Source organism: Sturnira hondurensis, unplaced genomic scaffold, assembly GCF_014824575.4.
Source record: "Sturnira hondurensis isolate 20B ecotype Veracruz unplaced genomic scaffold, ASM1482457v3 Scaffold0018728, whole genome shotgun sequence".
NCBI lineage: Eukaryota > Metazoa > Chordata > Mammalia > Chiroptera > Phyllostomidae > Sturnira > Sturnira hondurensis.
This window is the reverse complement of record NW_028091359.1, coordinates 14,422,237-14,438,036: the sequence shown is the minus strand read 5'-3', so window position 1 is coordinate 14,438,036 and position 15,800 is coordinate 14,422,237. Positions and strand designations below refer to the sequence as shown.

The following is a 15,800-nucleotide window of genomic DNA, read 5'->3' as shown; positions in this document are numbered from 1 at the left end:
TGGAATATCTATACTTAAATTTGTAGGGACAGCTAACCAGGTGGGTCCCAGTGGTTCTAAGGGGCAGATTACAGCCATGGTAACGGAGGCTTACTGCTCTAGCTGGGTAGCTTAGTTGGTTAGAGCACCATCCTGAGACACTAAGGTTGTGGGTTCAATCCCCAGTCAGGGCACACATAAAGAATCAACCAAGGAATGCATAAATAAGTGGAACAACAAATCCATGTTTCAAGTCAATAAACAATTTTTAAAAGATTTTATTTATCTTTAGAGGGGAAGGGGAGAGGGAGAGAAATACCAATGTATGGTTGCCTCTCGTGCATCCCCTGCTGGGATCTGGCCTGCAACCCAGGCATGTGCCCTGACTGGGAATCGAACTGTGGTTGTTTGGTTCGCAGGCCTGCGCTCAATCCACTGAACTACACCAGCCAGGGCTCAATAAACAATTTTTAAAAGAAAAATCTAGGCATATTTTGGGACATGAGAAGCACTTAACCTTTGTATAACACCAGAATATAGAAAAGGCAATGTGGAAATGGCTAACTCAGGAACTGGGCTTCTCCACTAGAGGCTGGAGATAAAAAGGATGCGATTCAGCTTTGACTGAATAATCATTGGGCCAAAAAACCTGAAGGAAATTTCTTAAGAGCTTCTGACTATAGAAAAGAAGGGTCGATTTGACCTCCATTTGAAGGGAGCGGGGGCTTGTACATTGAGGAACATTCAGAAGTAGAACATTGAGCTAAGGAGCCTGTCTTTGTCTTCTAAGTTAACAGGTTTTGTGGATGTTCCTGAAGGGCTGTGGGAGGAAGTAGCCCCTGGGTACAGAGCAATGCATTTTCTACTATATCATCACCAAGGAACCTAAAGCTTTCAATTGCCCCTACTGATGGAGAGATTTCTGAGTAGTACATAAGCAAATTCTAGTACTTTCTGATGTGGCATTGCTCTAAATGATACCAGATTTCTGTTCTGCTTAGGGCGGTCGTCAGCTGGCCCAGGTTGACAGGCTGGGGTGGGCCTGGGAGTCGAAGAACTGGATGTTCTCATTTCCGCGTTGCCAATTCCTTACCCCTTGGTTCATAGGTGATCATTTGAATCAAGATACATTTCCCAAGTCTGTGGTCAAATCTGAATCAATCTCCAGAACCAAACTAAAAGAATAACAAATGAAGGACTGGATTCTTGTCCATGAGGGCAGCAATTCCTAACTGAACCAGAATTTTACTCAACATTTAAAAAATCTGACCTGTACCAAGTCTTCAAATTACACACGTTTTTTTGCATGAAAAACATTTAAATCAGTGGACCAGAGGCTAGTTGGGGAAGCAGTTGCTTCAGTTTTACTACAAGAAATGAGAGGGCGAGTGGAAATTTCGAGGTCACATATGTGATGGGCTTAGTACTGGCTCACCTCTGGGGCGGGGGCCCGGCAGGGGCCTCAGGTTGGTGTGGTGGGATAGCCAGCCGCTGTTTGTGGAAGAGCCCAGAACCGCCTACTCCTCTTCAGCCTGGATTTCTAAGACACACCTGGCCGTGAGCCTGGGGTGGAGGAACGGAGGGAAGGAACTGAAACCGATGGGACAGTCCGCTCGGGATGCTCGTGGTACTCAAAGCGGCCTCAGCATAGGTTTCACCTCTCCGGGCCTCCATCCCCCAGCTCCCTCCCACCTTCTTTTTCGGGGGGCGAGAATGTTAAATGGAAGGAGAGAGCTCCGGGCCGCGGTCTCCAGGCGTGGGTTCTCGTAAGGCTCGGTAGCAGCTTCAGCCCGGGTTGACCCCGCGTCGCCGGGGCGGGGACTAGGCGGAGAGCACCCCCGCGGCCCGCAGCTGCGGGCGCCGCGGCGGGAACAAAGGCAGCACGTGTCTGGGCGGGGCGGCGGGCGGGGTCCGTCCCCGGCCCCGCCCCGGCGTTTCCCCACCCGCGCGAGCTCTCTTGCCACCCGGTTGCTACAGCCGCCGCTGCTGCTGTTACTGCTGCTGCTGCCGCTGTAGCGGCGGCGCAGAGCGGGCGGCGAGCTGTGCGGGAGGGGACCGCCCCGGGGGCGGGGCTGGCGCCGCGAGTCCCCACCGCCTCAGGAGCCCGGGTCCTGGCTGCGGCGCGGCGAGTACAAGCCCCTCGGGCTCGAGGCCGCATCCCTGCAGGCACCGCGCGCCGCTCTCGTCGAGGACGGCGGCAGCCCCGGTTCCCGGGCAACACCAGGCCTGTCCGCGCCGGCGCGTGGGCCGCGCGCGCTCCCGAGAGGGAGTCGCTGAGGTGCGCGCCGGAGCGGGAGCGGGAGCGGGAGCGCGGCGGCGGCGGCGAAGGCGGCCGAGCGGGGGGGCGGGGCCGCGGCGCCTGCAGAACCTTGGACAGTAGCTCCGGAGCCGCCGCCACCGCCGAGCGCGAGCCCCGCCGAGCCCCGCCGAGCCCCGCCGAGCGCCGGGACCGAGGCGCGCATTGCGGAGGGCGCCGAGCGCAGGAGCCGCCGCCTGCTGGGTAAGCTTGCTGCCTTGGGGAGCGAAGGCCAGGGTCGGGGCCGCGCGCGGGGTCGAGGCGGGGGTTCTCTCTGGGGGAGTCCGGAGCTCGGCGGTAGGGGCGGTCGGGGGTGCCGCAGTGGGGGCGGCCCGGCTGCGGCGCAGGGGCGCGGGCGGGGTCCGGGAGCCCGGGGAAGGCTCGGGTAGGGGGCCGGGGGTCAGGTCCACGGCGTCCACGAGGCCTGGGGGAGTAGCGAGGCGCGAGCCCTGCCTGGTGCTCAGAACCATCTTGTTTTCCACGCAGATCCGAAGGGGCAGCACGCGTCCCCGGGAGCGCCCTCTCATCCCCCCGAGGCCGCCGCGGGCTCGGTGAGCTGTTTTTTCCCTCGGGCCGGCAGGCTGGGCGCGCAGGAGCGCGGGCCCCCGCCCGGCGCGCAGCGGCACCATGGGCACGGTGCTGTCCCTGTCCCCCAGCTACCGCAAGGCCACGCTGTTTGAGGATGGCGCCGCCACGGTGGGCCACTACACGGCCGTGCAGAACAGCAAGAATGCCAAGGACAAGAACCTGAAGCGGCACTCCATCATCTCCGTGCTGCCTTGGAAGAGGATCGTGGCTGTGTCGGCCAAGAAGAAAAACTCCAAGAAGGTGCAGCCCAACGGCAGCTACCAGAACAACATCACGCACCTCAACAATGAGAACCTGAAGAAGTCGCTGTCCTGCGCCAACCTGTCCACCTTCGCCCAGCCCCCACCGGCCCAGCCGCCTGCCCCTCCTGCCAGCCAGCTGTCGGGCTCCCAGACCGGGGTCTCCTCCTCCGTCAAGAAGGCCCCGCACCCCGCCGTCACCTCCGCAGGGACGCCCAAACGTGTCATCGTCCAGGCGTCCACCAGCGAGCTGCTGCGCTGCCTGGGCGAGTTTCTCTGCCGCCGGTGCTACCGCTTGAAGCACCTGTCCCCCACGGACCCTGTGCTCTGGCTGCGCAGCGTGGACCGCTCGCTGCTTCTGCAGGGCTGGCAGGACCAGGGCTTCATCACGCCGGCCAACGTGGTCTTCCTCTACATGCTCTGCAGGGACGTGATCTCCTCCGAGGTGGGCTCCGACCATGAGCTCCAGGCCGTGCTGCTGACCTGCCTGTACCTCTCCTACTCCTACATGGGCAACGAGATCTCTTACCCGCTCAAGCCCTTCCTGGTGGAGAGCTGCAAGGAGGCCTTTTGGGACCGATGCCTGTCCGTCATCAACCTCATGAGCTCCAAGATGCTGCAGATCAATGCTGACCCACACTACTTCACACAGGTGTTCTCCGACTTGAAGAACGAGAGTGGTCAGGAAGACAAGAAGCGGCTCCTCCTGGGGCTGGATCGGTGAGCCCTGTGGCCGGCATCATGGCTCAAGGATTCAGTTCACTTACAGATACTTAGTATTCAACAAACCAGATTGTATGTACTGTATATGTCCAGCAAAGCCACCGAGGGCTACTCCTGGCCCACCTTCTCTCCTTGGGGTTTTCTCCAGCCCTGCCAAGAACACGGGGCACTTTTGAACTCCTGAACCATGTGGAAACCCAGGAGATGTATTCAGAGCCACCCAGGTCCCTGACCTTCTACTTTGGGGGATTCAAAGGACTGATTTGTGTTGCCACCTGTGCCCTTGCTGGACCAGGGCAGGTGAGACTGTCGGCTGCTCCCTGTACTGGAGCTGGGGAGGTGCCTCTAGCGTGCTGGCCCAGGGAGGAATTGGCGCTCCTGGTTCGGGGCCCTTTTCTGGCTCCTGCTTTGGGTTGTCTGTTCCCCCAGAGGCCCCTGGAGCAGCCTCTTGACTGAGCCACACGTGGGGTTGTGAGGCAAGATGCTTCCTTAATCCAGGAGCTGCCGGCCTGGTGCAAAGATCCCGTCCTGTTGTTTGGCTGCCCACAGCCCTGGTTTGCTCTTTTTTCTTTTTTAGGGAGAAGGGCTTTCCTTTAGTGGAGACACAGAGCTTGCCTCTCAGTCCCCTGTCCCCACTCCCAACCCTGTTGGCAATGCGCTGGTTTGACTCATTAAGTTCTTTTTTTTTGAGTCCCAGCTAAAGAGGTGGGGTGAAGCCGGGGGCCACTCCTTTCCTGGTGAGTGTTTCATTTGGATAATGCAGCTTAGTCACCCCGTGGTGAAGGCCAGGGCTGCTGCAGGTGTCTGTCATCAGCAGCTTGCCTTGTGGGGGTGCCGTGCCTGAGACTGAGCCAGGGCCCGCTCAGCGCCTAAGGCCTCTTCTTGGGGGTGCATATAATTGTTCTGCAGAGCTTGGGGGTGGGGTGTGGTAATGATATACCCCTGCCCCCCCCTCCCCCGTAGCCCTTTTAATTCAAAGCCGTTTCCAGACAGTTCTGAAGAGGAAGCCTTGCCCCGCAAGGCCGAGTGAGACAGCTGGATCTCAGAGACAATTACCAGACAGGAGTGGGACTCCTCATTGCTTTGGGAGCCTCTGATTCTGCAGCTGAGCATTTGCAGCTGCTGGTTTTGGTTTCCACTGTGGTTGCTGTGAAAACACATGATGGTACTTAATCAATTTTCTTTCTAATTCTCCCAGATTGGTGGCTTGGGACTTGGGAGAGGACCAAGAGAAGAGAGCGAGTCTTCTTCCACGGCCCATCACTCTGGCTTTGGGGAACAAAGACCAGTGTGAAGGCTACAGAGAATGCTCTCGTCCCAGTTCCCCCGGGAGTGCTGGCATGGGGGCTTAGGGGGAGGCCGAGGGTCATTTTACGTAGGATTAGGTCCCAGGTGGCTGCCGATTTTTTCAGCACAAGCACTACTGAAATTCACATTAAAAGGAACAAGCTGTGAAATTGAGGACCCGGTTCAAGAGCGGCCTGGAGTGGAGCCCGCAGCCCGCCGCCGGTGGTGGTATGCCCCCACGGAAGGAAGAGGGCCTGCCCCTGCGTGCAGGATGGCCCCAGCTGTGCCGTGAGGCCCATGCCGGGCCTTCCCGGGGCTGCCGGCCAGTCTGATGCAGGGCTGGAGGGACCTGCAGCTGCTGGCATGGACTTCACTGCGTCGCCTCTTCTCTGCTGGGTTGTCACACGTCGTGTCTGTTCAGATCCCGTCACCACGTGTGACCTGAGTGAGGTAGGAGGCCCGGTGGGGCAGAGGGCCCTGGAGGCATGGAAGGGGGTGGTTCGGTGCCGAGTCTCAAGAGGAGGGGCACGTGTTTGCAGTCACTTGTTCGGCTGGCTGAACGTGGCCTGAAACGGGGGGGTTCAGTTGCAGCCACAGGATTGCAGTTTTGTGTGTTTCCTTCTCTTTCTCCATATTTATTTTTTTTATGCTTTTGGAGGCGGTGCAAATTTCAGGAGTGGTTGGGGACTAAGGAAATAACTCTAGTTCCACCAATGCGAATGGAACCAATGTGTTCTCCCCCCTCCCCTTGCACTGGTCATCAGTATTGTGGAAAGGAACTGATCCACTTGAGTGTGCAAGCAATGAACCCATTTGACATGCTGCTATGAAGACTACTTTTAGAACAACAGAAAAAAAAAGAAAAAGAAACTAACCAACAAAAAAAAATCCCCTTTATTCTTTAACTGTTGCTTTTACAGTGATATTGTGCATGCAGACCAGGAGCATTTTGTGTCTTAAGAAAAATAATCTTAGAACAGATGGCTGTGAAAATTACACCCGTGCACAGCACGAGTCACAGGAATAATAGTTCAGGATTTGGTTTTTCTCTTTCTTGTAAAGCTGAAGGGTTGACATATTCTCTCCATGCAGTTATTAGAATTTAGTTTCGTTCCAACAGTTGTTAAACTTGCAATGAAAAGAAAATGTGCCATTTTTTTCACTCGGAAATTTTCATGGCTGTATATTTGAACCTGCTAATTACGCAACGTGCGGTGTATGTTGTTTTTTAGTGCAATTTCTTCTGTAGCTATTCTTTGACCAAACTGTGGGTATTGTTGATATTAATTTATATTTGTCTCATTTTGTATGTATGTGTAGTGTGTTTGTAAGTGTGTGTGGTTTATAATCTGACAAGGTCATGGAGCTCAGTTTGGCTGTAATTTAATTTCCCTTCCCTTATTTTTATTTATTTTTGTACCGTGCTGATTAAATAAAATGCACTGACCATCCATTACATAGACCTCTTTGTGGGCACATCATTCATGAGCAGGCCGGGGGCCCCTTTTATAAATGATTCCTGCAGGCTGAACATAATTGGATTTGCGTTGTGGGGGAGGGGCGAGGGCTTAATGAGCAGAGTGCGCCCGATGTTGAGGTGATTAAGAAAGAAGCTCAAGTTGAGCCAACTCGGGTTTAGCTGCCCCAGGTGGCCCAGGTGTGCCCTGGGGAAGGCGAGACTGGCCGCGCGGTGCTGCTGGGGCACCGGGTCTTGACGCCATTTGTGGAGGTTGGCGTCAAGGCTGCTGCCCCCCATGTCCTGGGCGTGGCTCCGCTCAGTGCCTACTGCCCAGAGGTGTCCAGACCAGCAGGGGTGGCGACCTTCAGGCCCAGCCCTAGAGCTTCCAGATAAGCCCGTGACTGTGCAGGGATGGGCCCCCCCTCTGGCTGGACAGGCATTCCTCAGGGACACTGGGTTCCGTCCTAGACCGGCATAGTCAAGGGGGTGTTGCAATCAAATGAGCCATAATCTTTTTGCTGGTGGAGGGTCTCACCTTCAGTGTTAAAAATGCTACACTTGAGAGGGAAAAACAAAAAGAAATGGTACACTTGTGAGCTCAATGAAGGGAGCCAATGAAGTGAGGTAGGCCTGTAGTAGTCCCTCCCCACTCATGCGGACAGCCTCAGCCTCGGGCTGGCGGGGTGATTTGGGCTTGGTTCCTTCTGGGCAGGTACCTGTGGATTGGAGCTGTCCTGGGCATCAGGAAGGCGGTTCTGCTCAGGCGGCAACTTGGGAGCTGTCAGCCCTGTGGTCAGGATCCCTCACTTTGCTGAGGGCACGTCCCGTGGTCCAAGTCACAGCGCACTGCGCTGCAAGTTCTCTCCCGCTGACGCCAAGCGGCCTCCTGTGGCTGCAGGGCCCTTGGGTGCTAGGGTCCGGCCTTGCTTGCCTGCAGCTTTCCACCCCGGGAAGTCCTGATTTCCCCGTCACTCGCTCATGCTCTTGCCACCCCCCAACCAGCCCCTCATCATTCAGACCTCTTCCCCAGCTGCAGCCAGCCGTGGGAACCTGAGCCTTTCCTTTATGAATACGTGCTGGAGTTTGAGTCACCACCACAGCTCTGGACTTGGAGTCCAGCACACAGGCCTCAAAGCGATGGGAGGGGAGGTCTGGACCCCACTCACTGCCTCCCCCACCCGCCCTCAGTCCTTCCCAGGGCTTCCTTCTCTCACCAGTGATACTTGTGTTCAGAGGCTCAGGTAAGTGACCTCCCGCTTGTCTGTGCTCAATGCTCCCTCCATCCTCTGGGTAGCGGCTGACTTTGTACCAGCTAAACTGTCACAATTATAGGTACAGTTTTCAATTACAGAAAAGCAGAACACCTTTAAAAATAAGATTTAATGCTTTATTGCTCTTGATGGTAAATCAAAATATGCTTTAGAAATAGAGTTAATTTAATGGAAAATAGGAATATATGCACCAAACCATAAACTGCATTTAATTAAGAGAAACACTTCATTGCGTAGTCTGTGTCCTGTTCTCCCCTCGGTACCCTGGCAGCGTCGCCGTGGTCTCCCCCCAGATCCCCGACCCTCCTTCAGATGCCACCGACTTTTCTTAGGACATCACAAAGACGTGCTTGTGATAGCCGGGGGCCACAGGCAATGTTGAAAAGCGGGAGGAAGGATCCCCAAACCCCCTCCTCCTCCTCCCTAGCCCCTGGGAGGCACTCATTTGGCATGTTCTATCTTGGTGTGTCTAAAACATACATGTGTGTGTGTCTAGTATGAAGCAACAAGTTTGGGGGAAATGTGGAGAGGCAAGGTTCCAGTTACAATGGTTCACCTAGTGTCGAGGTGCTTGGCAAAACTCCCAGTGTCGCTAACCTGGGCGGGCGGCACCACTGTGCAGGCAGCTGTGCGGGCAGCTGACCGGGCACTGAGAGCGAGCGGGTTTCCAAGGACAGGGCGCCAGCAGGGCTCCTTGTTGCAAACTGCACACAGCACACACGCTCCCCAGCCCTGGGAGGCAGGCAGGGGTCAGGGTGCGAACAAGACCCCCACCGCTGGGCCCACCTGGGGTCAGACAGGTGGCTGGGCCAGGCACTGGGCGAGGCACGGAGGCTGCACTCAGGCACGCGGTGTGTTTTGTGGGGTCAGGGTGATCAGACAAGAGTGTGCAGGGGGGAGGGGGAGCAGGGGCAGCACATGTGGCAGAAAGTGAAGAAACCGTCAAGTCCCTTCACACCCTGCTGGGCTCCTCCCGAGGTGCGGGCTCCCCTCAACCCCTCCACCACACGGGGTGCCCGGTGTCTCTTCTTTCTAGGCTCCTGGCAGGGCAGCCCAGGCAGCCCAGAGGTTCACGGTGTCCCCTTCAGCTGAGACGCGGGAGGAGGGTGGTCACAGGAAGGCAAATGAAGGCATGTGCTGGGCAGAGACGGGCAAGGCGGCGCGGCTCTCCTGGCGTGAAGTCTGTGTGCCCAGCAGCCAGGGGCTGTGGGTGGGTGGGCACCCTGGCCTGGCCTGCAGTGCCAGGACCCCACGCTCTGTTGGCTCGCTCTCCCCTTCCCAAGGTTCCTGCGCGCTCCTGTCCCAGTCATAGCTCTCCCCACGAGCGAGAAACGTGTCGGGAGGGGAGACTTCCAAACCCACGCCCCTGCAACTCCATTTTCTCATTGGTGTTCCCAACATGGGTGTGGGCACAGGGGACACTGCATATGATCAGCAACCTTGCAAACTGCGGAAGACAGACGCCTGTAGGCCTGGGCTGCACCGGTGGACGCCCCTCGGAGAAGCCCCACTGCCCTCTCCCAGAGAGGCAGCCTGGGCAGCGGTTCTGCCAGCCACTGGTCCTGGGCTGAGGGGCTGGTCCCGCAGGTGAACCTGCTCACCTGGCGGCTTTGGCTGGGTGCTGGGGAAACAAGGTCCACTGAGGGGCCAGGTCACGGGGGCTGCAGTCGCCGTGGGGGATGAGGAGTGGCAGGATGGGCTCATGGAGGGCTCATGGAGCAGGGCTACCTTCCCAGCTCACCTCCACCCATCTCCCTGGAGGAGCATGTCTTTGGTTGGGACAGCTGTGCCCTGGCCCCCCCACCCCCGCAGGGTCAGCAGCTGGTCACTGGGTCAAGGCACACTGATGTGACCTGGCCAATCCAGGGAGGCCTTCACTCACTGAAGGCTCCATCAAGTCGCCTCTGAGGTGAGAGGTGGTCTGGATGTCAGCCCAGGGCTCTGGGACAGGTCGTCGGGGGTCTTTGGTTTGTTGACTGGGGACCGTGGACAGTTGGACAGGGGAAGATGGAGACCGAGGACAGAAAGCCAGGAAGAAGACCTCAGGGGAGGGGCCTGAGAGAAGGCAGCGAGGGCCCCTCCCCGAGCAGGGGCCTTGTGAGCTGGTTTCTAGCGGGCAGTAGCAGGATCAGCAATTAGACCAGGACCTGTGAGGCTAAGTGGCGTGGCGGCCCCCGGGCGAAGGTCAGTTCCCGGGCACGCTGAGGATGAAGCCTGAGCGGTTCTTGGTGAAGTCGGGCTGCGGCTGGTTGAGCCGTGTCTCCACGGACACAGTGCACTTCTTTCCGTGGAGGCTGCACTGCACGGGGTTGGTGACGTTGACTTGCAGGTGGCGCTTCTCACTAGAAGAATGGAACAGAAAAAGACAGGCGGACAGTCAGCAGGCAGCCAGAGTGGGGAGTTCCTAGGGCCTGTCATCGGCCAAGCTCCTGTGGGCCTCACGGGGTACCCGGGGACATAGGTGCCCTAGGGGATGTGGGCACTGCAGGGCTAGGCGGAGGGCTTGAGAAGCCCCAGGAGGGGGAGGACAGGGAAGGTGGTGCTGGGAGGCAGCCTCCCACTCCAGCCTCAGAGAGCGGAGGGGCTGGAGTTCTGGACTTGGGCCGCCACCTGGCTCCGGAGAAGCCTGCCTGCGGAGCTGGACCAGAGCGGGGGAGATGCGGTGGAACCACAGACACCAAGTTCTGACCTGAGACCTGAGTCCCTTGGGCTTTAGATGTCAGCAGGGGGGCTTGTCCTGAGGGGCCTGGGATTCTGAGGCACGATTATTTTTCGGTTGTCTCTGGTGCAACAGGGAGCCCTGGGAGGCTCAGTGCCCGGGGCGAACGGAGACTCCCCTGCACTCTCCCCAACCAGAGAAAGGTCCTCCGGGAGTCCTGCCTGTCACAGGGACCAGCGGTTCCAACTGCGCCTGACTCGTTTCCCCAGGTGCCTCTCGGACTGGCTTTGCCCCCGAGCTCCAGGCCGCTCTGCTGGACCCCACGGCCCGGATGCGAGGTCGGCCCCACGGGAAGCCCTGGGGCCTGCGCCTGCTGCCGCCTGAAGGGGCTCCGAGAGGGGTCTGCGCCCGGGAGGCTTTGGCACCTGCGCAGTAGAAGCAGCCTCCTGCTCTCCAGCTCCTCACACCACCCGAATGCACTGCAGAAAGGGCTTATTTTAAGACCTGAGAAAATTAACGCGATAGGCTGGCACCTCCGCTGCTCACACGCGCCCGCACAGCCCCACACCAAGCCGTGCCCGCAGCGTTCCCAGTGCGGGGCGGGGGAGGAGCGGGGCTCGATGGTGTGGGGCCCGCCCGCTCTGCTCTGTGTGCCCGGACGCCTTCGTGTCTCTGGGGACGCGACTGGGGCGTGGACAGGCTGGCCCGCCAATGTCTGCGGGGCTCCCTGAACCACTGTCGCTCGCTCGTGATGAACCGAATGCCAAGTATCTGCACCACAGGGGGCAGAAGGGCTGAGGCCGGCGGGCGCACTCTCCTGCCCAGCCTGGTGTCGCTTCCCTGGGTCCCGGTGAGCAGGAGCCGCTGTCGAGGCCCCATGGGCCTGGGAGGCACAGTCTTGATACCTTCTCCCGCCCCGACCCGGAGGCAACCTGTCCTGGCCGCGGGACCGCGCTCAGGTGGCGGCGCTGCGGGCTGCAAGCATCTGCCCCAAGGGGCCGGGCGCGCAGGCCCACGGGGCCGACGGGGTTCTCACGCCGGTGTCCCACCTGCTTTCTCATTAATCATGTCACAGAGGGAGAAAAAGGGCAGAGGCCCAGGGTTATCAGGTGTGGGCACTAGGTATCTAGCACTAATGTCTAGTCAGCTGCGGCTAAAGCCTTGGATGAGACTGTTATTTTTGACTTAGACGTAAAAATAGCAGAGCACATCGGAGGCGAGGGCTGAGGCGCTCCTCCGTTCCTGCAGGAGCTCGGCTGCCATGCGGGGGGGGGGGCGGGGGGCGGGGGGCGGGGCGCACATGCGCGGCCCAGGTGCGGGGCCCTGAGGTCCTCGGGCCAGGTGCACGTGAGCACTGCTGCCCGGCTTGTGGCCAGACCTGCCTCCAGGTCCGTGCTGCCTGCCCTCCCGGCCCGTACTTTCCTTGCTGGGTCCCAAGGTCAGGCAGACTCCCCGCCTCCTGGGTCAGCCCAGCACAGCTTCTGGGTCGTTCTGCTGGACTCGGACCCTGTGGAAGCCTTCTGACCCTGGCAGAGGCCTCCCCTTGCCGCCGCCTCCCGGTGGCTGTGGGTCCCTTTCCGGCACTGCGGGGGACAGGCTCTGCCTCCCACTTCTCGCGCCTACCCTTCCTTGTCTGCAGAGCCTGGTACACGAGTGTATGAACGGCGGGTTCCAGAACCACCCTCGGGCCCAAAGTCCTAGGGAAGGGTTCTAGAAAAGGCCACGTTCCAAGTCAGCGTGACAAATCGGAGAGAGAAAACACAAATCACTATCCCACCCCCATGTTCACACAATCAGAACATGCTCCTTTCAGTCCAGTCCTTCTGACCTGAGGCCCCTCACAGCCACGAGGTCAGGGTTGGGCGAGCGCGGCCCCTGACGCCCCCTAGCTCCTGCTTTCGGCCCCTTGCGTCCCCAAAACCTGCGCTCCACCCTCGGTGCAGGGTTTGGGCTGGTGGGAAAGTGAGGAGCAGCAAATGGCTGTTGCAGAATGGCATCCCAGGCCGCAAAGGCACAACTTCACCTCGAAAGGGAGGCCGCGGGTGGGGTTTGCAGGATTACAAAAGCGCCGAGAGACGCCTGCCCCAGACTGCTCCCCCCACCCCACCCGGGGTGGGCACCTCTGCCCGTCAGTGAGTGCGGTGGGGTGAGCACTGCCTGGGGGGCAGGGTGAAGGCAGAGCGCTCCTCTGGGCCACCCATGCCCACAGACACAAGTAACTATCATTGATTTGTTAGAAGTATTAAAAATTTTGAGTATATTAGTTTTAGGTGTGCGACAAAGTGATTAGACATTTATATAACTTACGGAGTGAGCCCTCAGTCAGCCTAGTGCCCATCTGACAGAACACATATTATTATTACATATCACTGACTATACCGATTCCCTGGGCCGTACTTCCTTCCCCAGGGCTGTCTGTCACTGGCAACGGGCTTCTCAGTCCCTTCACCTCTCTCACCCGGCCCCCAACCCCCTTCCATCTGGCAACCGTCAGTTTTTTCTCTGTATCTATGAGTTTGTTTCTGTTTTGCTAATTTTCCTTTTTAGGTTCCACATGAGTGAAATCATACAGCATTTGTCTTTCCCTGACACATTTCATTTAGCACAGTACCCTCCAGGTCCATGTGTGTTGTTGTAATGGCAAGATTTCACGCTCTCTTTTTTTATGGCTGAGGGCTACCCCGTCGTAGAGACGCACCATGCCTTCTTCACCCACTTGTCCATTGGTGGGCACTGAGGTTGCTCCCGTAACTTGGCTGTTGTGAACAGTGCTACAGAGAACCTGTATCTTTCTGAACTGGCGTTTTGGATTTCTTTGGCTAAATGTCCTGAAGTGGAACTGCTGATTCCTATGGGAGTTGTGTGTCTAATTTCCTCAGGAACTGCCATTGTGTTTCCTGTGGCTGTACCGGTTTGACCATCACTGGTGACGGCTACTCGGACAGGTGCAAGGTGGTGTCACACTGTGGCTTTAATCTGCATCCCCTGATGACTAGTGATGTCGAACATCTTTCCACATGTCTCTTGGCCACCTGTGTGCCTTCTTGGGAGAAATGTCAATTCAGGCTCTTTGACTATTTTTTAATAGGGTTGTTTTTTGATGGTCAGTTGTATGATTTTATATATTTTTGGATATTAATCCCCTATTGAATGTATCATTGATGAATATTGCCTTCCATTGAGTAGAGTGTCTTTTTGTTTTGTTCACGGTCTCCTTTGCTGTGCAGACACTTGTTGGTTTGATGTAGTCGTACTTATTTACTTTTTCTTTTTCACTCTTTGCCTGAGGGGACAGATCCCCCCAAAATATTACTAAGGGCGATGTCACAGAGTTTACTGCCTGTGTTTTCTTCTAGGACTTTTATGTTTTCAGGTCTTACACTTAAGTCTTTAATTCACTTTTGAGTTTATTCCTCTGCGTGATGTAAGACAGTGATACCTGCAAAAGAATGAAACTGGATTTGTCTAGTTTTCCCAACACCATTTAATGAATAGACTGTCTTTACCCTGTTTTATATTCTTGCCTTCTTTGTTATAGAATAATTGACAATATAAGTATGGGTTTATTTCTGGGCTCCATTCTGTTCCATTGGGCTTTGTGTCTATTTTCATGCCAGTACTATGCTGTTCTGATTACTATAGTCTTGTAGTATAGTTTGATATCGGGTAGTATGATACCTCCTACTTTGTTCTTCTTTCTCGAGATGGCTTTGGTTATTTAAAGTTTTTTGTGAAAAATGCTATCGGTATTTTGACATGGAGTGCATGGAATCTCTACATTGCTTTTGGTAGTAGGGACATTTTAATGATGTTAGTTCCTTCTATCCACAATCACAGTACATGCTTCCATTTATTTGTATTTTCCTCAGTTTATTTCTTCAGTACAGTTTTTGGAGTACAGGTCTTTTACCTCCTTGGTTAAATTTATTCCTAGGTATTTTAGTCTTTTTCATGCGATTGTAAATAAAATTATTTTTAAAATTTCTCTTTTTGGTAGTTTGTTATTGGTATATAAAAGTGCAACCAGTTTCTGAATATAAATTCTGTATCCTGCTACTTTATTGAACTCACTAATTAGTTCTACTGGTTGTTTTGTTTGTTGGTGGATTCTTTAGGGTTCTCTCTATGTAGTATGTCATCTTCAAATAACAGTTTTACCTCTTCCTTTCCAATATGAATGCCTTTTATTTCTTTTCCTTCTCTGATTTCTGTGGCTAGGACTTCCAATAGTATGTTAAGTAAAAGTGGTGAGAGTGGACATCCTTGTCTTCTTCCTGATCTTAAAGGGGGAACTTACAGTTCTTCACCATTGAGTATGACGTTACCCGTGGGTTTGTCATATATGGCCTTTATTACAGTGAGATATTGCATATTTCCTCTATCCCCAATTTGCTGAGAGCAATGATCATAACCAGATGTTGGATTTTGTCAAGCGCTTTTTCTGCAGCTACTGCTATGATTATAGGGCTTTTAGCCTTCGTTTTGTTTATGTGGTGTATTACATCAATTGATTTGCAGATGTTGAATTAGGACTTGTATCCTGGGAGTAATCCCACTTGGCCATGGTGTATGATCTCTTCAGTGTATTGCTGAATTCACTTTGCTAATATTTTTGAGGATTTTTACATCTATGTTTATCAGAAATATTGCCTATAATTTTCTTTCTTTGTTATGTCTTTGTCTGGTTTCGGTCTCAGGTTAATGCTGGCCTCATAAAATGAGCTTGGGAGCCTTCCCTTCTCTTGAATGTTTTGAAATAGTTTGGGGATAGGTGTTAGTTCTTTGAGTGTTTGGTAAAATTCCCCTGTGAAACCATCCAGTCTAAGACTCGTTTGATGGGAGATTTTTGATTATTGATTCAATTTCATTGGTAGTAAGGGGCCTGTTCAGATTTTCTGCTTCTTCTTTATTAAGTCTTGGAAGACTGCATGTTTCTAGGAATTTATCCATTTCTTCCAGGTTGTCCAATCTGTTGGCATATAACTGTTCATACTGTTTCCTTATAATCCTTCATATTTCTGTGGTATCCACGGTCACTTTTCTTTCATTTCTGGCTTTATTTATTTGGGCCCTCTCTTTTTCTTACTGAGTCTGGCTAAAGATAATTTTACCTTTTATAAGAACCAGTTCTTGGTTTCATTGATATTTTCTATTCTTTTTTAGATCCTATTCTGTTTATTTCCACTCTGATCTTTATTATCGTCTTCTATTATATTTCTTCTATTCCCTTTGGGCATTTCCTTTTTTAGTCCCTTGGTTGTAAAACTAGATTATTTTTGATCACTGTTTCTTGATAGGC

At 54.8% G+C, this 15,800-nt stretch overlaps 2 protein-coding genes across 4 annotated transcripts in view; one reads left to right on the top strand and one right to left on the bottom strand.

Annotated features, from left to right (window-relative positions):
* Window positions 1-1,993: 1,993 nt before the first annotated feature.
* Window positions 1,994-6,568, top strand: CDK5R1 (cyclin dependent kinase 5 regulatory subunit 1). 3 transcript variants are annotated; one of them, XR_005069993.1, is made up of 3 exons: window positions 1,994-2,479; window positions 2,762-4,125; window positions 4,815-6,568. XR_005069993.1 is itself a non-coding variant. In XM_037070060.1 (2 exons), the coding sequence occupies exon 2, from the start codon at window positions 2,903-2,905 to the stop codon at window positions 3,824-3,826; it is 924 nt and encodes a 307-aa protein (XP_036925955.1). In that variant the 5' UTR covers window positions 1,994-2,479; window positions 2,762-2,902; the 3' UTR covers window positions 3,827-6,568. The 3 variants fall into 3 exon arrangements, 1 of the variants encoding a protein (XP_036925955.1); XR_005069994.1 differs by having other exon boundaries at window positions 2,762-4,990; window positions 5,238-6,568; XM_037070060.1 differs by having other exon boundaries at window positions 2,762-6,568.
* Window positions 6,569-7,944: 1,376 nt separating this feature from the next.
* MYO1D (myosin ID) overlaps window positions 7,945-15,800 on the bottom strand; it is a 327,535-nt gene continuing 319,679 nt past the window's right edge. The window contains exon 22 of the mRNA XM_037070299.1: window positions 7,945-10,184. Within this exon, the coding sequence (XP_036926194.1) occupies window positions 10,028-10,184 (157 nt within the window). The 3' untranslated portion in view covers window positions 7,945-10,027. The remainder of the gene's footprint in view (window positions 10,185-15,800) is intronic.

What these genes read in the sequence shown, in the direction of transcription:
- CDK5R1 (XM_037070060.1), top strand. Translation starts at nt 2,903, where the DNA reads ATGGGCACGGTGCTGTCCCTGTCCCCCAGCTACCGCAAGGCCACGCTG.